Source organism: Lepisosteus platostomus, chromosome 6, assembly GCF_059453375.1.
Source record: "Lepisosteus platostomus isolate fLepPlt1 chromosome 6, fLepPlt1.hap1, whole genome shotgun sequence".
In the NCBI taxonomy this organism is placed as follows: Eukaryota; Metazoa; Chordata; class Actinopteri; order Semionotiformes; family Lepisosteidae; genus Lepisosteus; species Lepisosteus platostomus.
Genome location: NC_142616.1, coordinates 17,350,147 through 17,373,427, shown reverse-complemented (window position 1 = coordinate 17,373,427; position 23,281 = coordinate 17,350,147). Strand labels below are relative to the sequence as shown.

Below are 23,281 nucleotides of genomic sequence, written 5' to 3'. Positions count from 1 at the left end.
ACACATTCTTTGGAGAAAAAAAAGTTCCCACCTTTTTTTCCAATAGCTGGATCAATTTGTAATCAATGACACGTTACTAAACTGTTGTGTTGGACGGCTACTACACAATAGTTTGGTTTCTGTCTAGACATCCCCCTGTAAATCTGGCACTAACTCCCTTGGCTTTTCAATTTACGAGAAAGTTTGCTCCCCACGCCTTGTAAAGACTTTGCTTATGCTGTCTTTGACGTCCTGTACAGCCCATCCAGCTGAGTGACCGCTTGAATTGCCTGTTACTGAGCATGTGTGAAGACACGGCGCACAAGCGGGTGGCTCTGCAGACCATTCTTGAAGCCTGTGAAATGCACCATAAAGCATCGGTCCTGCCACCTCCTAACAGAGTCATCAAGCAGCTGGTTGAAGATGTGCTGCAACACTCTGTATGTATGATTCTTTACAACAGAATAAAACAGAAAAGAGCAATTTGGGTCATAGGCAGTTTTGCTTAACTGTACGGGGGAAAGTACTGTACAGGAGCCATTGGTCCATAAGAAAACCTGAAGAAGAAAAGGGCCAGTTGGCCAGAGGTCTTGCTAAGAGTCACACAGACTGACACCGGCAGACCAGTCACAAAAGCTCCTCCCTCCTGGGTCTGTTCCAGAGCAGTAATGGCCAGAGAGGGGAAATTAATTAATCCAATTCAAACGTTCCAGAGTTGTCCACTGCAGCGTGACTGTCCACTGACATCTATAAATTGCAAAGACATTTTCACATTTTAGACTTTGTGCTCATAACCCTTCTGACGTCTTTAGTATGTGCCATCTGATATAAATTTGCTAATCAATGAACATGTGTGTGATGAGAAGAACTGAAATATAGGGGCTATTTAAAGCCGGTGCCTTTCTTCTTTTGCAGGTAGACCGCGTGTCTTTTTCTGCGAGTGCAGTTCTCCTGAGCAGTCGGACTCAGATGATCAGAGAGAGGTTGCACAGTAAGGACAGCTCCGTATGCCCATTTCATGGTGAAGGAGAGATCCTCACTAGCACTGTAGATTGTGAGGTTACACAATGGAGAGCTGTGACAAGGAGAAGATACTGTAGTTACTGGTTGCTGGTGAGCAATAACATGACATTCCAGCATAAAGGACAAGTTACACAGAGCAATATGGACTGGGTAGTTACATTATACTATTCCGTATATTTCTAAACCCCACTTAATCTTGTGTGACCATTTTTGTTACTTTGAAAACTGAATATCACAGCCACAACAATGTCTCTTAAATCAATGAAGCTTCTAAAAAACCAATTTTACCTAAAGGTTTGAAACGTCTATAGCTGACTATAGCCTCTCTTGGGGAATCTCATAAAACTAAATAAATAGGAAATGTTTGTATTTAAGTCTCTTATTGTTTCCCATTCTCTGTCTGTATCTCTCATCACTGTGAATTCTGGGATTAGATACCCTTCTTAACTTTGCAGAGTTAAGGTTACTGGAGTGTCACAGCATTCTCTTTTTTTCTTAGGTACTGCATATTGTAATGCCAGTAATAAGATTAAGGAATTACCCTGAACTGAGAACAAGATAAAGCCAGCTGATAGCCTGAAATCATGAATATGTGTACCTGCTTATGTTAAACCATGAAATTCTGCTCTTGCTGAACATTTTCCCGAGTCTCTTCTTCCTTATGTTCCATGCAACATTCCCTCAGACAGCCACCCCTCACCTGTACGCTTTCATTGTGTTGGACCTGCAGGCAGACAGAGGCCTCATTCAGTTTACAGTGACACAAACAGCGCGTCTGGAGAAAGTTCTGGATTGCCAGTCGACACAGAAACTAAACAAGGTATCAAAAACAAACATAAGCTGCTCTGCCAAAGTTTTAAATAAATGTGAGAGTATGGTTGTGTTATGACCATTAAACATTTACTCAGTGCCTCTACTAGTGTTTTCAGCCATTATAACAACTTACTGTAAATAGTTATTAATACAACTTAATCAGCATTTGAAAAAAGAAAACTTTTTATTTTTCATCGTTAAGTCACAATGATGAGATTCACATGATGCACATTACCACAAGTTAAACTGTACATGAGCACCTATAATTAAGTGCTGAATTTGTTAATCTATCAAATGTACTAATCAAGACTAATTAACTCATTACCTGTCGTTCCTTGTTATTTACGTCATCGTGTTCTCTCTACTTATCCATAAACCTGAAAGGCAACATTTTGTACGACAAAGTACAGATCTATCAGGTATAAGTATTACCTCCTATGATAATGGAATAAAAAATGTAAAATGTATAAATCTACTAAAGGATTCTGAAGGATTCCTTACAGTGAATATCTTATATTCTACACAGCCATACTTTTAGCAATAAAATAGAGATTAGATTGTATTAGAGGCTAAACTTGCTTTTGCCATGCATCTCATAAACCTTGACAAAAGTTTTTTTTTTTGTCAGAAGCCTTAAGAATTATGTAACTATTCTTATTAGACAGTAATTTCTTATTTATAAAGGAGAAAAATGAAACAGCCATGTCTTTTCTTTTATACAGAGGAAAAACTGTGCCTGTTTATAGTACTACTTGAACTACTTCAGCCTGTCTATAGCACTACACTGTCAGTAGTTTGCTATGAAATATGTTTTAAAAATGTTTTCTTCTTTGATAATGTTGTTTGGAAAGTGATGTGTAATACACACTGTACTTTCTGTATGTTTGTATTATTGCTGAAAAGAAGAAACAGTGATATGCAGCAAAAAGTTTGTTTTTTTTTTCCGTGAGCCATGGTCTACATTGGTAATCCTTAAAAACATCATCTGTTGAGTCCCCTTAGGTCCGTGCGTGTATCACGGATGTGCTCTCCTGTTGTTAGCCCCCTAGCCTGAACTCATTCTGAATTCTGAGCCTGGTTTTGGGAGAGTAAAAAGCACAGAACACTACATTGAAAGCAAAGCAGAAGAAAGGAGGAAGTGCAGAAAGAAATGTCAGAATACAGATGTAGCGAACACCGTTTCTATGGTGGACATTATGGAACTGAGCGCTCACTTGACATTGTACTCACGTACGGTGTCTTGCAGCCCTGCAGAAATGCAGTGCTTTAATAAAACAATAAAAAGGCCTTCTCGAAAATGTATTTTTCCTCATTGCTGTCTGCATAGTCTTCCCAAGATAAATATTGTATTTGTTATGAACCTTGCAGTCCGAGTATCTGTTGCTGGCTAGCCATCAAGATGAATTCATTTCGATGAAGATCTATTTGTGGTGGAGGCCAGTTTGGAAGGTGATCTGTTTTCAGATGCTCTGTACCGCATATCCATTGTGCTGTGCCGGATATTTTACAGGGACTTCACGTCACCAGGCTGGCTGGATGGCTCATAATAAGAGATTAGGCGGCAGTATGTTTCTGACCAGCACTGACAGGTAACAAGACTGACAATTACTGTCCAGCAGGAAGCAGAACGGCTTGCCACAGTCCTTTTTGTTCAATGAATATTATGCACAGATTTAAACCGTACGTACGGTAGCATGGGTAAATCATTTAAGAGACTAAAATGATCTTAAGTGATTGCAGTAGAAAGGTAATATTGGATTGGAATTGGAATTTCAACAAGAAGCTTACTTTTGAAGACTCAGAACTCATTTTACATTTTCATCATATCATATTGCTTTGCGTGTTCAATAAATTGTATAAAGGAATTTTATTTAAAATATTCACCTATGCAATAGCTGCCTTGTGGTAGATGATGTGAGTGTGGTAGATATGTGATGAAGAAACGTCCCATCAGAAAACTAAAAATCTGCATCTCCATCTGTAACTGCGCTGTCCTCAGTTGGATTAGTATTATCACTGCCCTGCCCTCCGACTCAACTACTTTCTTGTTTTTCATGCTGAACTCCCACGCTCAGAGAACAGCACACAGGCAGCAGCTGCAGCTGGCTGAATAGAAGCTCTTACCTGGATGTTCCCCATCCCAGTGACAACAAGTCTACACAGTCCAGAGCCTCCTCCACCAGCCTTACACAAAAGAAATCTAAGGTAGCCTCTTTGAACCTGTGAAATCATAGAGGAATTTTGCATTTTACAGACATCTGTGCAGAGGAACTATGTCAGCATGCGTTGAAGCACAGATTGTACTATTTGTTTTATTTGTTCTAGTCAAGCCACTCTGATCTTTTGCACATCATTGTGAAAACACATTTGGGCGTCTTTTTTTATCCTGAGAATGTTCTCCTCACATGCGCCTGTATGTCTGTGTCTCTTCAAAGAATCTGGGACCTGAATTCATCAGAATGTCTGGAGAACCACAGATACAACTGGAATTGCCTGGGTCAATAGTGGTAAAAACAGATTTTCTTCATTATAGGAGCGTACGCAGCTGAATACTGACACCCCCTTTAAGCCTTTTCACGCCGGCACACTCGAGCTAAGCAGGGTCCATGGCTCCTGTCACCCTGGCTATATTCCTGAGCCAAGCTGGAGCCACACTGCGAGACATCAGCCTCACTAGTTATCTGACAATGGAGCAAGGTCAGCCCCAGATTAGTGTGTACCGTACCTCATTCCTTCATGCTCCTCTGTTCTAGAGTCACTGAGAACTATCACACATAATAAAACAAGAATTTAAATTACAGAGCCCCATCTCACGTCTTCTTCGGAGTATATCACCCAGGAGGTATCTGTTCATGGGTATTTGGTCCATCTTCTTAGTTTAGACACATCTGAAAATAGAACAAAGCCATCGGTGGCCTTGGGATCCATTCTGCAAGCCAATCCACACTCTGCCACCATGTCAATTTGGCTGTGTCCGCTGAGCTGGCCATCAGGTGCGATTCCAGATGCAGCTGCATGAAAAGGCTAGAAGAGAGAGGGAGTATTGGCTTTCTTACACAAGCTTTATTCTGCAAGGCACAGCTCCAATGTGAGCCATACAAGTGTGATTGGAGGTAAAAGGAGATGGATAAATAAGGATAACAATCAGTGTGATCTGAAAAAGGCCTGTTATAGTTCAGCTGGAACATACAGTAGCAATGCAAAATACAAGCTACAAACCAGACAGACTTAATAAATTCTGTCAGCCGCAGTAACCTATTTCTAAATGCTGCCCATATGCAGGCACTCTTAGCACAGCCTGAACCTGCTCTGCCCTCCCAGGGCCATCTGTTCCCCAGCTGACCTGCCGTTTGAAACCTTGTCCCCAGGGGACTGTCCTTCAAAGCCACAAACGTGCAGCTTCAGAAGCCACCGCAGGCCAGCGTGCTTTAATGGTGTACGTGGCTAAGCTGTATGGTGTACCCAGCTAAGCTGTGCCAGCCCATTTCTCAACCTCATCTATTCCCAATGCCCAAGCAGGCACAATGTTTTACAGTTTTCAAAGGCAGTGAATATATGAGTGCAATACAATTCAGCCATCTCATTGAAGTATCTGGGGTGTGAATAGCGCAGTGTTAAAATAAAGTAACAGATCGGTCTGTTCTCCTTCCTTCCAGACAAAGAAGGGGAAAACCAGCTCCGTGCAGAGAGCTCTCCTTGTGTTAATGCCAAATGGACAGTCCATTCAGGTGAAATGCGAGATGAAGTCCAAAGCCAGAGATATCTTTGACATGGTGGTGGCTCATGCAAACCTGGTGGAGCATTTCTACTTTGGCCTGGCTTTCATTGATGGTACTTTCACTACTGTTTCCTTAAGCATTACCTGGAGGCTTCAGAATTACCAACGAAACAAAGTTGTGATGTCAATGCTTTTTTATCTCTTCATCTTTTGTTGTTGCTAAAATGATTAAGTATTTACAGTAGGTGATTCTATTCACTTTCCAGACGATGAGTTTTTCTTTCTGGACCACGACACCAAAATATCAAAAGTTGCTCCTGAAGGCTGGAAGAAAGGGACACCCATTGGCTTTGTCCTGTTCCTTAGGATAAAGTTTTTTGTGGATGACATCAGTTTTATTCAGTAAGTATTATTTAATAATCAATGATTCTCATGTTTACTGTGTTTTTTACAGTCTCCAGTTAGGTAATTTTTTCTTGTTTGCTTCTACCTTGAAGGCATGGAGTAACGAGGCACCAGTACTATTTACAGATGCGAAGGGATCTTCTCGAAGAGAGGCTGTATTGCAGTAATGAGACAGCTTTGTATCTCGGTGCTCTGGCGCTCCAGGCTGAGTTTGGAGATTATGTCCCTGAGGTAACACACACACTGGAGAAGATCTAACATATACAGAAGATTGAAGCATTAACATTTGTAGCGCCCTGCAGATTTTTAATTAATGTTACCAATTGGTAATGTAAAATTACTAATCCATAACTCAGTCTGTTAGGAGATGTGCTGTGTTGTTGTTTTACTGGAGGTATGAATAAGTCTGAGGGGCACTGTAGACTAGCTTTTACCGAAGTAGTTAGTACAAAAAAATCTTATTTTAAATAGTATTGTAATTGCAGACTTCTGTTGTATGAAGTCAATTTGTAAAATAGACTTGGGTGTTTATGTTGACACATTGCTTCCAGGCAATGTGGGAAAGCATTAAAACAGGCAAACAAAATATTAGGCTACATAGTTAAAAGTGTAGAATTCAAATCAAGGCATGTTGTGTTAACATTGTACAATATACTAGTTAGGTTTCATTGAGAATATTGTGTACAATGTTGATTACAATGTTACAGAAAATATATTGCTCTGGAATCAACCCAGAGAAGAGTAACCAGATGCTTTCTGGGATTTAAAACAATATCCTACAGTGATAGGGTGAAAGAACTGAAACCTTTTAGTTCGAAATAAGAGGACAATATGAGGGGACCTGATACAAGTATTCAAAGTCCTCAAAGGCCTTGACAAATTAAATGAAGTGGACTTCAGAATGAACATTGACACAAGAACCAGGGGACACAAATGGAACTATATGGAAGTACATTTGAAAACTGGAACAGAAGGCACTTCTTTACCAAAATAGCTGAAAAGTACTTTTTGAAGCCAATACTTTGCCAAAAATGGTAAGATGGGATCCTTGGATCAATAAGCTACTAATTAGCAAAAAGGGTCAGATGGGTCAAATGGAGTCCTTTTGTATGTAACTATTGTTCTGACTGATATTAACACCATTTTCTTTTTTTGTCTTGTTTTCCTATGATAGGGAGACAATAAAACTTCAGTACTGAAAAGTCTTGAACTCAGAATAATTTGATTTTTTCAGTCGATTGTCATCCACAATATGTATTGCATTAAACATTTCAAAACATGTCAATAAGTTCTTAAGTTATTTGGCCAGTAACATATTTTATAATGGAAAACTAATGACATAAATATGACCTTCTCCAGTGCAACGCTGAGCACATTACTTTTGAAATAGTTTGTTTCAAGGCAGTCTTCCCGAAGTGTCAAATCAATGCCACCACTGTTAATACAGGATACATTAATGAATAACTGCAGTGAATCTTAGTGCATCTTTGATAGTAAATATATATATATCATGTTTTTGTAAAGGTTTACGGCATGAACTATTTCCAACCAGAACACTACATCCCGAAAACTGTGATTGAAAAGCTGGTGTTGTCCTTTTTAAAAGACGAACTGCCAAGACTGCATGCCAACAATGCCAGACTGCCTGCTGAAGAAGCAGAAATAGAATTCCTGAAGGTGATGAAAGATTTTTTGCAACTGAAATACATTAAGACTTTTATAATTGAAGCTCTGTGATTCTATGTGCTGCATTAAAAATTCAAAATTAGTGTTTTTTTAAGTTCTTTAAACAGTAAATACAAGCCATTTTTCTTAGTGATAAATTGAAGAATCCGCAACCACTCTTACATTTTCTGAGACTTTATTGGTAAAATAATTTAAGTCTAGATGATTCATATCTAAACTACCTTCTTATTGTGTTTCTGTCTACATACATTATCACGTTAATGCCTATTGCATAACATCAGAAAGCTGACTTTGACTGTTGATGCTTCTAGGTCACCCAGCAGCTGCCAGAGTATGGAGTGCTGTTTCACCGCCTTGCACGAGCAAAGAAACCCAGGGGGGGAGATCTGATTCTTGGAATATGTGCCAAAGGCATTATTGTTTATGAAGTAAAGAACAATTCCAGAATTGCCAGCCTTAGATTCCAGTGGAGAGAGACGGAAAGGATCTCCTCAACTGTGAGTAAAAAAAAAAGACCACAAATGTTAATGGCCGTGAAAATACTTGACGTGTCTTCCTGCCAGCTCCTATCCTAAAAAACAGGAAGAGACCTTGTAAAGAAGAGCAAGAACTCAGCTTTGAACGTATCCTTCATCGCTTTTTCCTCACAGCGTAAGAAGTTTGCTGTTGAGAGCAGCACAAGTGGGAAGAAGCACAGCTTTCTCACGGAGAGCTCACGGATCTCCAAATACCTGCTGAACCTCTGTTCTGCGCAGCACAAGTTCCAGAGTGAAATGAGCTCACGCCAGCTGAGCCAAAGCCTGGCTGCAGGTGAGTGGTAGGAATGGCGACAGCTGGGAAGCAGTAGGATGTGTTGTGCACCTGAAAGGCAACGTTATGCAGCACAGACTCATTGACGGGTTGAATTCTGACAATTTGAATGAATTCTGTCTTCTTTATTTAATTTTTCAAATATTCCTATACATTTCCCTGGATACTGAAATGGAGAAAACTGCTCTCATCACAAGGCGAGAGACATGCTATCTTTACAACTGTTTCCCCATAGTCGGGAACAACACAGTTAATGTCACGGACGTCCAAAGGGACTAACCGTGGGGAGCAGGAGAGCGGAAAAAGACCCAAATGCGTAGCGGCGAGACGGGAAAAAGGCCCGGGCTCATTAGTGCAAAGAGTTCAGGAATGCCGTATAGAAACCTATGCCCTCAGGGAGCGGACGTGGGGCGACCTGGTGCTAGGCGGGTCTCAGGACATCCGAACGTCAATGCTGAGCGAGGACAGAGTGCAAGACCCGGAAATATATAGCCCAAGGGAAAGAGAGGGACAGGAAGGACAGCAGACTGGAACTAGGGACAGGACAGAGAAGGAGCGCCCTCCGGCTGCAGAGGGCGTGACAGTTAAGATGCAAAGTGAATGAATCTTCCAGAATCTACTGTATTTTAAAATATTAAATGTTTATTTTTTATAACGTTAGATACCCTATTTTCCTTCCAAGCAAACTCCCTAGGTACAGTAGTTCTTCCAGTGAGACGATACTGTAGCATTTTGAGTTCATGTTTCCTTCCTTACAAAAAGTGCACCATTGTGGAAAGTTTTCCAGTTAATGCATTTCTATAGCTTTGTTTGTAATCATCTGAACAGCTGGTGATCTCTGTGGGAGTTCTGTGTCTAGACTTAGCTATTTAAGGGTCTTGACGGGAACTCAGAAATATAATCTGTCCATTGATATGAAGGATAAACCAAGGTCCGTTAGATGTGATTAAAGGAAATGTAGTTTACCAGAAAGGTTATGGGCATGCAGACATTGTCCTCCTGAAATAATGCAAATTAATTTAAAAGCAGAGGTTAAGGTTTCTTCTGACTTGAATCTAAAAGGTTCTCTCAATGTTTATCATTCTTTTGTAAGAAGGGCAGTGATTCCTCTTTGCCAAGTGGATCCAAGAGGCTCCCACTGATGCTCCTTTAAGGAGCCAGTAATCCCTCCGGCTTTAGGAAGTAGCAGTGTGTCCTGGACGCCCTCACTTGTGTAACCTACATTACACAAGGAGATTCTAGAATATGGAAGCCACATCATTATCCCTTACATGCCTTCAGTCTGTTTCTCCATCCATTTTCCATCCTGGGTCGGTAGACATGATTCCAGTCATTTGTTTAGCAGGTTGAGGCCAGTGAACATTTTAAGAATTTAAAAACCTGAAGCTCTTTTTCTCTTTTTAGATGAAAACAAATACTCTCTTGCTGAAGGCAGCACGCCCAGATATGCTGCTCCTTGTGACCAGCACGATCGGCTGAAGAGACTGTCTTGCTCAGAGACAGTGCTGACCAGGGATGAGAATGGTGTTCCCAGCAATCCTTTGAGCAAATCCTGTGATGACATCAGTATAAAGATGGACAAAACAATTAGTGATCAGACATGGAGGTACACTTTTTTATCACTGAATTTGAACAAAATTGAAAACAAAGATTACCAGTATTAATTATGTAGGGAAGCAAATAACCATTTTGCTGGGTTATGCAAATTTATAAGAGAAGAACATCTTTGGGGCATTTTCTGATTTACTGTACATGAAAAGTCTAAAATTATAAGACTGGCTTTCCAGACAAATTTGTGTTTAAAAATAAACACAAAAATCATAACCCCCTGCTACATATTCCAGTGATTCCAATGATCAATTCTCATCATGTTGTATATTACACGTTGTTCTGTCTGTATAATAGTAGATCAGGAATTTAAATTTGTTTCCCCTGTGTGCTCTTTCTCATTTAAAAAAACAGCAGTTGTTGAACCTTTCATGTTCCTCATGCTGATGCCTCTTCAAAGCTAGGATACTGGATGGCTTTAGGAATTGCTGTAGTAAAGATCTGTCAGTTCTCAACACCTGATCTCCTCTCTTCTCTCAGTCTCCCAGTTTCTCATGTACAATCTAGCACCTCTTTGCAAAACAAAGACTCTGAAAGAACACTGGATCACCCCAGCAGTTCAGGCTTAACAGGTAAGCACAGCTTTAATTTGACCCTAAAATCACGAGATTTCCACAGGAACATCTTTTTTACATTTGTGATGCCTTAATAGCCGCAAAGTTACCATTGACTGAAATAAAAGGGTTACAAGATGTTGTCTGTTTCTGAGTCACATGGCTGGTTACTTTTCCATTTCTGTATTCATAAACTACCTACTGTATACACCAGAGCAAAAACAAACAAACTCACAAACACCTCATTTACGCATCTATTTCTTTGCTTTAAATTGGAACTTAACTGTAACAGAAAGAAAATGTTTTGCTCCACACTTCTGCTGCTTGTTTGTCCTGCTCATTTGCATGAAAGAAACAGGTCGAACAGTTGCTCATTATTAGGGTTGGAGTTATATTTGGAGGTAGTGATAGGGTTACAGTTTGGAGTTAGTGTTAAGGTTGGGCTTGGAGCATCATAGTGATATTCCTGGTTAGGTAGAGGGGTTGGGTTGGAGCAGGAATTAGAGAATTAGGGTTGGTGGATAGCATCAGAGGGGAAAGGGAACCAGTTTGTGCCTTTAATGCGCATAGTAAAAATATTGTAACGGATTGCCATACCAGGAGAAATGGGAGTATCATTTCTAATTTTGACTCATTATAGTGGTTGATTTATGTTATACACTTTTAGTTATCATGTACAAAAGAAAACCCTTGATAAAAGGTATTATTGTTGAAATATCAAAAGAAAGAAAAGCAAAGTGTGTTTTGTTCAGCATTTTAAATATTTACAGAGTAGGACACATCTTTTAAAGCAATCCAGTGTAAATTGCTCTGTTATACCACCAATGCCAGGTTATGTGACTGTAGAGTTGTTCTTGTCTTAAACCTCTATGTAATAAAATACAAAAGACTGTATCCTAGTAAAAGCAAGTTCAATCAAGAAAAAATATTCATTTTTTTCTAATAATTTGCTTTTAAATGTCGGTTGGCATCTTTTTTTACACTTTCTTCTTTTCAAATGTTGGAAAAACTGTGCTTTATTCATCTTCTGTCTCTGATTGTTTGATTCTGATTCATATAATTTAACTTAGGGCTTAAGTTTTACAAGTACAGTAAAGACTCATTAATAATCGTCTATTTATATTTGCATTATAGATTTCCAAAATAAAGTTGCTATGCCACAGAGAGAAATTATCTGTGTGTCATTGAAGAAGGACCCAAAACTAGGCCTTGGTGAGTAAACAGAGAAAATTCCAAGACACTGGGCTTATTGCCAGAGTGTGAGGCCTGGAGCAAAGGCAAAATCCAACATAGCAAAGTCCAAGCCTGCATCGTAGATAGAAATGGCAGCCTTTAAGATTGCTGGACATTCTTAGGAGTTTTAGAGAGACATTACTAGGAAGGTACTGTATAGTACTATAACTGCTTCTATAGTATGTGTAGTCCTCAGCACAGGTGCATACGATAGTGTAATACGAATGAAGAGATCACTTTTTGGACCACTGATAATAGCTTGCATAAGAGACTTTCATATCCAATACGTTCTGTCACAAAACCCACTTTCATTTTAATTACCACCAGACTTATGGGAAAAATATTTTTGATAACAGACTGGTTATCACGCCAGACTAATGTCTGGTCTCACTGTTGCACGGAAAAGCAGTCATGGAACTCCATTAGGATTTCATTGTAGGTCTGTTTTGTTATAACAAACTCTATTTAATGTAGCTTGTGCAAATTAGTTCTCCAACTGCTCTATCCCATTTATGTGCGTCCTAAATTTTGGCATACTGTATGCTGATCATACTAGCCTCTTTCTAGCCTTAAAATTGCTTTTAGAGAATGTCCATTAATCAATAAAATAAAGGATAAATTCTAAATTCTGAAATACTGTATTTGAACTGCAGGCTTTGTCAGAAATTTGAATCATGACCTTTTGTAGAAAAATATCATATCCCCACATTCTAAAATAATAAGAGACAGCTGTAATATTAGCTTAATAAATGTAGTTTTTAACACAATGTATTATTATTACTGTCAAATGTGTTGGAGGATGTCAATAACCAATTTCTTTAAAAAGTATCTTAAAAACAAAGTACGAAGTCTTTATTATTGTAACTTTTCTACAAAAGTCTATATACACAGAAATATATCGAACTGAATTTAATGATTTACATTATGACTCCATATTGTTATCGCTCGCTGTTAATTGTTTGTGATAGGCTTTGTAATAGTTGGAGACGACAGCACAGGAAAATTAGACCTTGGAATTTTTATTGCTTCCATCATATCCGATGGGCCTGCAGATAAAGATGGACGAATCAAGCCAGGTAATACTGTGTGCTAGATGTCTTTTGTTGTTTTATTATGAATACAATGAGACATGAATTTCTTGTCTTTGTTATGGTTTCCTCTTCACTTTTGTACCAGGGGGTCGGCTGATTTCTCTAAATAAGATGAGCTTGGAGGGAGTCACGTTCAACACGGCGGCAGGAATTTTGCAAAACTGTCCGGAGGATGTGGAGCTCATTATCTCCCAACCAAAAAGTATGTTTATTTTCTGTATAGCTTGTCACGCTGTTAAAGATCTAAAACTGGCATGGCATGAACTGCTTTCAATAAATGGCAGAAGCAAGTCAGTTCTGAAAAACCCAAGGCCCAGTCTGATTATTCAATGTTCAATTTGCTGTAGAGGGAACTCTGTGGAATAAAATGGTGCAGCTGACATACTTATAGACCAGGATATCCTTACGGGATCTATCTCCTACAGGGAGAGCTGTAGGTGTGGAACAAGGGATAACTAGAAACCCATGGTTAAAGCATTACAGATGCATATGGAGCTATGCAGTAACATGTCAGTTCTTGTCAGTGTTTATTCCATCAGAGTAACAATTTACTTCACTATCTTATGCCTGTAAGTTTGTGTATACACTGTGGACGTGCTTTGAAGAACGCTTTATTTCTGCTTAAAAAAATATGTATAAAAGTTTTGTTTTGTTTTCATTGTTGTCAACTTTGCTTTATATAATGATTTTACGGTGAAAAACGTAACATTTCCAGTTTGCTTTGCTGTGCATGTGGATTAAAAAACAAGCTGGGCAGCACTGAATAAACCAGTCAGAATGACTGCAATGCTGTTGTGATAGCTTTCATTTTGTTTTCATCATCATGGTAATATTGGAAATGATATTTCGTCTGTCCTGATAAAATTGTGGATGTATAAACACAATTAGAAGACTGAACGCTTTTATTGAATATACTGAATATTTTTATTATGTTTTGTCTACACAGACCCAGCAACAAGCAGAAATAATAGTAAATACAAGTCACATAGAAGCCAGAGCTCCGTAGAGAAGAGGTGTGATTGTCACATAGTTCCAACAGCAGAACAGTATGGCGACTCCAATATGGTGACTCCAGGATCCGTGAGAAGATTACAAGTGCCTGCGGTTCGAATCCTGGATGGACAGGTCTTCTGCTCCATTTCTTTAATTTGGTTGATTTTACCTGTGCAGGTGAAAACTGAAGGAAATGAAATCAAACAAATATGGCTTAACTTCTGGATACTTAAAAAAAAATTCGGACTCTTGTTTTTCACAGGACGCGCTCTGCCAATCAGAATCACAACAAGCCAACGTCATGCCAAGCGAAGTGCACTTCGTGGAACTGAAAAAGATTGATGGCAGTCTGGGAATCAGCGTCACTGTAGGTGAAAGAGGATCTCTTCCACGTCAAAGAACACAAGCTGTTTCCCTTATCTGCAGAGCACTAGACCGCAGCTGCAGTTAATTACTCATGTTGATCAGCAAAAAACCCGTACCTGTTCTATGACCTAAAGAGGGTCCTAATGTCAGTTTTGTGTGTTTTCAGGGGGGTGTTAACACCAGTGTTCGTCACGGTGGAATTTATATCAAAGCTGTAGTGCCTGGTGGAGCTGCTGACCAAGATGGACACATCCAGAAAGGTGCTTCATCAGCTCTTGTTGGCATGACTATTTGTATACTTTATTGTACGATGCTGAGAATGGTGTAGCAGGCAGATATGTGGGCACATATGCAAAATGGAAATATGATGTTATTATATCAACAGTGGTCTTTAGCATGCAAGATAGAAATTGTACTTTTCCTGTGACACTACACTTTACAGTCCTTAAAACAATAAATTCACAGCCCTTTTCTTTTTCAGTGCACTGACAGAATCATCTCTATACACCAAAGGCAGTTTACAGTTTGTCTTCTAAGAAATGTATTATATGAAAGAATAGGTTTTATTTGGCCTGATAATTTCAACTTTACTACCGTAATACTTGTTTAATCCTTATTTGACTTGAAATGTAGTTAGACCCACGATAAAATGTACGACAGATCTTGCATTTCCAGTTTTATACAGGCCAGCAGTTTTTAAAATCAAATAATATTTAGGAGCATCAGACATGCGCCTTTTTGAAAGATCACAAGGGTTTAGGACCTTTTAAAGTAAAAAGTGTAGAAGTAATTAACTTTAAGTACTTTTAGCTACTGGAAAACGTTTAGATTTGGTTGTGTCCTATGTAGAGTAGAAGTAAGGTGAATTTATCAGTGCAGAATCTTTTGTGGTGTCTGGCTAACGAAGAGGCCGTCATGGTCTGCTTGCTTCCTGTGTGGCAGGTGATTGCTTGCTGGAAGTGGATGGGGTCAGCCTGCGCAGCTTCACTCACAGACAGGCTGTGGAGTGCCTGAAGAACACGGGAGAGGTTTGTTTGCAGTCAAGGGATGCATCACAGCCTGGCAACCGAACGTACTTATTGGTTAAACCTGTAAATCATCCATCAGTACACTGTGCTGGTGCTTTGCTGGGGAAAAAGAATGCAGGTGTAGAACAGGACTTAATGCATTTTTATACAAAAATTCGTATTCTATATTCTGGTCGCTTGCAGATTAGAATGACATATGTTTAGCAATAATATTATTTATGGTACCTGAAAGATTCAGGTTGTTGCACAAAGCTAAGGTATGCGTATACGTGATCTGACAACTGGAATCAATTTCCTGTCGTTAAACTCTGTTTATTTTTAAGTTATGAAAACTCAAAGACCATTACGGCAGCTCACAGGGCCAGAATTTGTTGTAGTTTTTGATGAAGGAAACTACAAGAAAAATCATAAAAGTACAAGACTTCCAGTACTTGGGTCTTCAGTCCTTTGCATGTGCACTTTCCAGCAAAGCTGAAAGACCATGGCTACCAGAAACAATCACGGTAAAGACCTGTGCCTTAATCAAGGATATAACACTGCAGACTTGAACCCAAACCCTTCAGTAATGGGTGTAGATCCCCACTCCCGTTTCCACTCATCCATGTAATTGATTGTGACTTTTTGACATCACAGCATTTTTTATATGGGCCCATATACATGCCATCCAGTTCCAAATTATTTAGCATCATGTCCTTAGGAGAAAAGATGTTTTGCTCTGAAGGTTTCTACCACACAGTCATCTGCCAGGGGTCCTAGCCTTTCAGATGGACCCTGCCCTGCCTGTCTCTGCCAATACCAATTTCATTGACCAGTGTGTTATTGCTCTGAGACATCTGATGATGTGAAAATAGATGCTGCATGTCTGATACACTGCAGACAGGCTAGTTTGTATTTGAACTGGCAGGGAGCATTACATATGTATTGTATGTTTATTGTGTGTTGCTATTTTTACTTGTCTAATTGTGAATTAAATAATACAAACATCAAATATAAACTCTTTCTGTTAGTTCATCTAAAAGGGCGTCTCTGATAGACCTGTGCAGGATCCTTTACCTGATAGAGAAGCAGCAACTCACGGACTAAGTGAGTTGGCATTGTGTGTTAATGGGACAGAAAGGAAGGTAGCTGTGTCAAGTGTCCAGAAGCACTAAAGAAGAAAAACAGCACACGGATAAAACAGTTTGCATACATGTCCTCTGCATTGCACACAATGCATTCCTGGTATTTCTTTTGTCAGGTTGTGCACCTCGTTCTGCGGCGGGAGCAGCACGGGGCTCCAGAGCCGCCCGGCGCCAAGAGCCCCAGAGCACCAGCAGCCCCACCAGCCCCAGCTGCCACTCACAGGAGCAGAGAGCACCATGCCACCGTTTCCACGGCAACGCCCTTGTCTATCAAAGCCAAGGACTACAGCTTTGTGGCAGAGGGTAAGACACAACAGCAGAGCAGAGACACTGCACTGAGCCTGACAGTAACACTGTAGTTGCTATCCTTGAAAACACGACGCACACATCCTGAGAGCTGAAATACGGCTTCTAAGCCCTAAAGACTCCGTGCTAAAGCAACTTCACATCAGTTATTTCTGGTATTTAATTTAGTATTCACCCCTGCCCTCGCATACTCCTGAAAAATACTTCTTCTGAAAAAATAATTTCTCCTTTTGCATTTTATTCTATTTTTTTATTTTAGCCATTTTGACAGTGTGACATCCAGTAATGTTGTGTGTGCAATAATTGTTCATGTACTTTAGATACATTAACATACAACTGTTAATGTATTGAATTAAAAGTCATGGTAATGCTAGTGTTGTTCTCCTAATAATGTAATTATGACAGCTGTTTACGTGATGTGGAATTCAAACAGCTTGTTATTGACAGACAACACCTTTGAAGTGACGTTAAAGAAGAACCTCAGTGGCCTCGGCTTCAGCTTCCTGTGGACAGACTGCAGCCCCATCTCAGAGGACCACAAAGGCATTTTCAGAGTCAAGAAGCTATTCCCTGGACAGCCAGCAGAGGAGAGTGGGAAGATTGAAGTTGGAGACGTCATTCTGGCTGTCAATAAGAAGTCTGTGAAAGGAATGTCGTACTGGGTAAAAAGAGAACAAGGTCTTGTATTTCTTTTCAAGAGCTGTCGACATGGAAATGTTTGGCCCATTAAAACTAAAATTGAATCAGATTTGGTTCTGAATTATACCAGAAAACTAAGTTGTACCCTATTTATGAAAATTGGTAAGGATTTTAATAAGCGCCGGAGCAAACTTAGAAATGACAGCAAAACAAAAGGAATCATTATGAGCAACACAGACATTACGTGTCTCTCAGAAAGAATTCATTTTCATATTAAAACCCCATTTGTGCACAAAAAAGTTACTGCCACTTCTCTGTTACAGTATGTACTGTATAATAACCCATCCATTTTTGAACTCGTGGAGATGCGGCTGTCACGCCCTCTGCAGCCAGAGGGCGCTCCTTCTCTGTCCTGTCCCTAGTTTCCGGTCTGCTGTCCTTCCTGTCCCTCTCTTTTCCTTGGGCTATATATTTCCGGGTCTTGCACTCTGTCCTCGCTCAGCATTGACGTTCGGATGTCCTGAGACCCGCCTAGCACCAGGGCGCCCCACGTCCGCTCCCTGAGGGCATAGGTTTCTATACGGCATTCCTGAACTCTTTGCATTATGAGCCCGGGCCTTTTTTCCCGTCTCGCCGCTACGCATATGGGTCTTTTTCCGCTCTCCTGCTCCCCACGGTTAGTCCCTTTGGACGTCCGTGACAGCGGCAGGGTGTGGTGCTTCTGGATGTTCTGAACACAGCTCAGCCAGTCTATTCTTTCTTCTGTAATTCCTCCTTTGTCACGCATGATGCGTTTTTTACCATTTCAACATAAGTACAGTATAGAATCACAAGGACAGGTACTTTTGAGGGTTCGTCTTTGGTGCCGCTTTACTCCTTATGAAAAAACAAGCTGGCTTGAGCAAGTTCAGTCTCCAAGAGAGCGGCAAGAGCCTGTTGGCAGCCGGTACAGCGAGATATTCTTGCTTTTCTCTTCACATGCAGGATGTTCTCCATCTTTTGCGGGGGGGCCCTGAGGAGGTGACACTGTCCCTGTGCCGCCCAGCTCCTGGGCTGCTTCCTGAAGTCGATGTCAGTGCGGTGGTAAGGCACAGTGCAGCTTCTTCCAGTGTTTAAGCGCTCTAAACTGATTTTCTCAGAAGGGTATATTGACCTCAAAAGAGATTAATCTTATTTTTACATCCAGTTGATAGACAAAATGCCCCTAATTTAATTACAGTTGAACGGAATTCGTTTGAAACTGTCCAAGGTCCAAGTTTTCAGTTTCAATTTCTTCAAATTATTTGTATTTCATAGCACAGCCCTAAAAAGTTCAACATGAAACGTTAAAATACGTTTTTTCATTACGTGAATAAAATGTGCATAAAAATACAGTAGAAAAAACGTTTGGTAATTCTACCATGTTTTTGTTGGCTTCACAATATTTCTCATTTCAATTAGCCTTTTCACAGGCTTTGCTGTTCTGTTGTTTGATTGTTAGACTCCAGCACCTTCTCCCACTAAAGAAATCAAATCGAGGTTGACTGGCCTGCAACTGGCTGATGTTACCATACATGAATATGAGAGCACGTCAAGAGAGAAGACGGACGAAGAGGCTCCTAGCCGAGCTGGCGGTCTAGCAGAACCAAAACAGCTAGTGGACTCTTGCCAGAGCAAGACTGAGCTGCACAGTGAAGTTACTGCTCCTTCGCCTCACAGTAGCTGTCACATGGACCAGAGTATCCATCAGCACCCAGAGGACAGGCCTGCTGCTCCTGCGTGCTTTACACTGGAGGAAGACGTAAGAGAAAAGTGCTTCTCAGAAAGCGATAGAAATAAAGTCAGTAAAAGGTAAAGATCAATCTGTCCATCGTTGAACACAGCACATTATAATGAGAAAAACAGCACCCTTTTCATTTGCCCTTAAAAAAAGGACAAAGCACTGGCCTAAGTAGAGCAAAATGCTGACATGCTGACGTGAAAACAAGTGTTTCTGCCTTCCTTTCGTGGGGTATAAACTGTGGAAAACACACAAAGGCCACGGAAAAACTTGTTGGTGTTCTTCAACAACTTTCTTTTTGTAGTAGCGCAGCAGAGGACACAGATGGGACAGTCAGGTACTCTGTACTCAGTAAGCCGTCCTCGCGGGCTGACGAGGAGTACCTGACCATCAGCACCGCCTCCGCCACACCCCCAGGCCCGGTCACAGTGCCGTCACTCCGGGCCCACGCCAAGGCGGAGCAGTCCTCCTCCAGCAGCGCCGAATGGGAGGATGTGGAAGAGGAGGAGGAAGAGAAGGAAGATAAAGACCCCAGGAAGGTGAGAGAGAGGGAGCACTACAGAATAAAAATGAAAAAAAGCATATGAAATATAGTAAGACATAGTTCTGTAGGGAGTATTTTTGTACATTTTTTAAATAAAAAATTAACTGCTCCGAAATAGGGCCACACAACTCTGCTATGGAATCATTCTCAATACTCGCTCATCCCTGAGCATTTGATGAATGTAAAACCTCCATTATTCCATAATCCAAAATCTATCATTGTTACTGTGAAGGGTCACGTGCCTAACCCAGTGGACACAAATCACAGGGTACAAACTAGGGCTATACCCCAAGACAAGACACCAGTCTGCATTAGAACGCGTACACAGGGACACATTAGATATGCCAGTTACTAGTCAACATGTGTTTGGAAGCACAAACATGGAGAAAACATGCAGACGTCCACACAGAAAGTGTGCCAGTCGAGAGTTGAATCCAGGACTTGAAGAGCTGTGAGGCTGAAGTAGTTGAGGTGTGGAGCGTTGTCAGCATGCGTAGGCTGCAAAAGGAACAAGTTAGAGGTTTATTCCGTGCTGAAAAGAGAAGAAAGGAAACGCAACGTAGAAGGCTCCGCAGCCCAAGAGCTGTGAGGCTGCCCACTTTAAAACACATTTTTCTTTATATTCCAGAATTTGCGGAAGGAATTTGAGCTCTCTGTGACATTAGTAAAGTCTCCAAGTGGCAGTTTTGGGTTCACCATTGTTCGCAGTAAACTGGACAGCTGCTATTACATTCAAGATATTTTGGATAATCCTGCCAAAGCAGATGGAAGATTAAGAGCAGGAGACAGAGTAATTACAGTACGTAAGAGAAACGAAGATCCTGTGTCATTAAAGTTAGAAAATTGTTGAGTTTCTTGCATGAACATTTTACATTTTTGAAAAACTTTAGAAGACACATACAGTATAAGATACTAGAAGTAGCCCTTGTGAAATCTGGAAAAAAAAAGTTTTTTGAAACATATTCCATTCATTCATTTTACTCTAGCAATTTAAAATCTGCGCATCCATAGGTTGAATACAAATTAACATTTTATGAAATGCATGTCCATTTATAAAAATCTTTCCAAGATTATTTTCATGTTAGTACTATACGTCCAATCTCCCATTCCAGATCAACGGGCAGGATGTGACAAATGTGTCAGAGGAAGAAGCCATGTCCATTCTGAGGACCTGTCCTGATCAGCTCATGATGGTGGTGGGACGAGCGGTCCAGAACCTGCGGGCAGCCCCTTCTCCAGAGAGCATCCCCGATATTGTTCTCTTGAAAAGACCAAGGGAACAGTTAGGTAGGCAATATAAAGTACACAGACAGACCTGAATAAGTCATTACGGAGAGTACAGTACATCATTGGGACGTTTGTGTTGATAGCGTGTGATGAGTGTGCAAATTCAAATTCACCTGCCATGAGAGTAGATGGAGCAGAGACAAAACCTCCAGACATACCCTCAAGCGAACCAGAACCCCAGAGGAGCCTGCCATGGGCTAAACCAAATGGGACTGCAAGCCATGTCTGATTTATTATTTCACTGGCATTCAGCTTTGTCTCACAAAGGCTGTGAACAGCCAGTAAAAATCCCCTTTTCCTCATGTGCTCGCTCTGTCCCGGCTGCTGCAGGCATAAAGCTGACAGGGGGGATTGGCAGCAAGTGGCAAGGCATTTATGTTCTGGAAGTGGTTTCTGCCTCTCCTGCCAGTGAGGAGGGCAGCCTTCAGCCCCGTGACAAGATACTGTACATCTGTGGGAAGTGCACCATGGGAATGAGCTTACAGGAAGCCGTGAAAGCCTGCGAGTCAGCCGCTCGCAAAGTGAAGATCAAGGCCACCAGGTAAAGGTTCCCCAACCTTTGCATTTATTTTTGTGGTATGAAAATAGCCTTAAATACCTATTTCTCCTCTCTTTGCAATTCTCATTCAGTACTACATCTCCAATTGAATCAAAGCTCCAACTCACCTACCAGTAACAAATTCCAAACCAGGCACATGATGACAGTTTTCAGTTGGTAAGAGAAACCACTGTCACCCAAGAGGCCAACTGCAGTATAGTACCAGCCTTTGATTTGCATCGAGTAACTGGAGGGGGAGTTCTGATTAAATCTTGGCCTACGACTGCATTGAGGCTGAAGTGCCAGTAAACATCACATTACATTTCTTAACCCTGCCCGTCAGTAAGCATACTGTGTACAGTACTGTATGTGCTCTCAAAGGACATCTCCAAAAGAACAGATTTCAATTTTAAATAGTTGCAGACATTTTACAACATCATTGAGATCTGATTTTTTATCTCCTATAAAAATGTTCAGCGTCGTGTTAGTTTAATGGTTTATCATCGGTGCACTAACCAGTGTTTTTGTTTGTTTTTCTCCCCCGTGTTCAGAGATGATCAACCTGTGGTACCCAAGGGAAGGTGGAATGGTAATGTGTCCTTCACAAATAAAGAGCTAGCACATAAGACACTAATAAGCTTAGTTATATGACTGTTAAAAATTGAAATATTTTTCCAGGTGGGAATAAACTACAGAATTGTTACAAACATGAACAGCCACACATTGACCATTATTCCTCAACCTACCAGTCCGGAAACCACACTCCCATTTGATATTCAAAAGCCCAACAACCACTATGAAGCCTTTCATATACAAATCATACTTTGTGCAATCTCTGGACTTGACCCATTATCCATTGATAACCTAATTCACCATAAGTGTCTCTATCTACAAATATTAGAGGCCTAAATTGGCATCAAGTGGAAGGTGTACTAGATTATCAGTCTTTTCCTTACCCAGCCTGCCACAAACTGAATTTATCTGGTTTCATGAATGCCTAAAACAGATTTCCAGACTGTGTATTGTTTCCATCTGTGGTGCGTTGAGGGTTAAGCTGCTGAATTTATTCAAATGTCAGATTCTAAGTTGGGTGAACATAGAGTAATAAGGTGAGAAAGCACGTGAATGCAAACATAATTATAGTGTACAGTATTCTAATGATGGTCTTTTACCTTTGTTAGCTTAAAGTCTTTTGTTTTTCAGAGTTTTAAAAGAAATGAGCTGTGATATTATTATTCTTTTTCATGGGTGTTATATATTTCATATGGTCCTTGTTCATATCAAGCCATCATGCTCTTGCAAAATTAATCTAGTCTGTTATCTGTTGCTATTTTCACTTCATTCTTCCTCATGCCAGTTTTGTCGCGTCCTTTTGTGAAGAAGCCCATTCCTCAGCCAGTGAGGCAGCTTGTCTGTTTAACCTTCCCTTGGGCTAATTATCTGCACTAGCTGTCAGATACTGGGGCTGTCTAATCCTATAAAAAGAGGTGGCTGTTTTGCTGGAGTGAGCAGAATCATCGACACACAATTTTCTTCCAGTCAGAAGTGGCATCAATGAGACAAGAGCTGTTCGAGTGCCTGCCAAGGAAAGAGACGACTCCCTGAACGCTTCACTGCCTGGGACGACATAGCGTCAGCTCCCATTAGAAAAATCCTCTTTTTCACAATAGACAAATCAAATTCTTTATTTTGTGCGGACGAACTGAATTCAAACGCTCTTACACTGTGTGTATATTTGTATATACAGTACGGATGAATCGCATGTGTATCTGTGGACAGA

At 40.5% G+C, this 23,281-nt stretch overlaps 1 protein-coding gene across 9 annotated transcripts in view; it reads left to right on the top strand.

Annotated features, from left to right (window-relative positions):
• The window catches only part of ptpn20 (protein tyrosine phosphatase non-receptor type 20), a 46,161-nt gene that overhangs the window by 9,428 nt on the left and 13,452 nt on the right, over positions 1–23,281 (top strand). For 8 of the 9 annotated variants that reach the window (XR_015939446.1, XR_015939445.1, XR_015939447.1 and 5 more), the window contains 30 exons: positions 240–419; positions 895–970; positions 1,733–1,822; positions 3,326–3,404; positions 3,891–4,020; positions 4,251–4,322; positions 5,472–5,646; positions 5,800–5,935; positions 6,031–6,169; positions 7,463–7,615; positions 7,936–8,121; positions 8,275–8,434; positions 9,839–10,040; positions 10,523–10,614; positions 11,731–11,808; positions 12,798–12,905; positions 13,006–13,122; positions 13,867–14,045; positions 14,176–14,280; positions 14,446–14,539; positions 15,222–15,307; positions 16,545–16,731; positions 17,182–17,396; positions 18,358–18,456; positions 18,854–19,203; positions 19,437–19,671; positions 20,305–20,475; positions 20,789–20,963; positions 21,294–21,504; positions 22,053–22,090. Coding sequence is in view for 6 of the 9 variants with exons in the window: in XM_088634468.1 (XP_088490594.1) it covers positions 240–419; positions 895–970; positions 1,733–1,822; positions 3,326–3,404; positions 3,891–4,020; positions 4,251–4,322; positions 5,472–5,646; positions 5,800–5,935; positions 6,031–6,169; positions 7,463–7,615; positions 7,936–8,121; positions 8,275–8,434; positions 9,839–10,040; positions 10,523–10,614; positions 11,731–11,808; positions 12,798–12,905; positions 13,006–13,122; positions 13,867–14,045; positions 14,176–14,280; positions 14,446–14,539; positions 15,222–15,307; positions 16,545–16,731; positions 17,182–17,396; positions 18,358–18,456; positions 18,854–19,203; positions 19,437–19,671; positions 20,305–20,475; positions 20,789–20,963; positions 21,294–21,504; positions 22,053–22,090 (4,318 nt within the window). In the remaining 3 variants the exon portion in view is untranslated. The remainder of the gene's footprint in view (positions 1–239; positions 420–894; positions 971–1,732; positions 1,823–3,325; positions 3,405–3,890; positions 4,021–4,250; positions 4,323–5,471; positions 5,647–5,799; positions 5,936–6,030; positions 6,170–7,462; positions 7,616–7,935; positions 8,122–8,274; positions 8,435–9,838; positions 10,041–10,522; positions 10,615–11,730; positions 11,809–12,797; positions 12,906–13,005; positions 13,123–13,866; positions 14,046–14,175; positions 14,281–14,445; positions 14,540–15,221; positions 15,308–16,544; positions 16,732–17,181; positions 17,397–18,357; positions 18,457–18,853; positions 19,204–19,436; positions 19,672–20,304; positions 20,476–20,788; positions 20,964–21,293; positions 21,505–22,052; positions 22,091–23,281) is intronic. The other variant, XM_088634467.1, reaches the window with a different exon arrangement.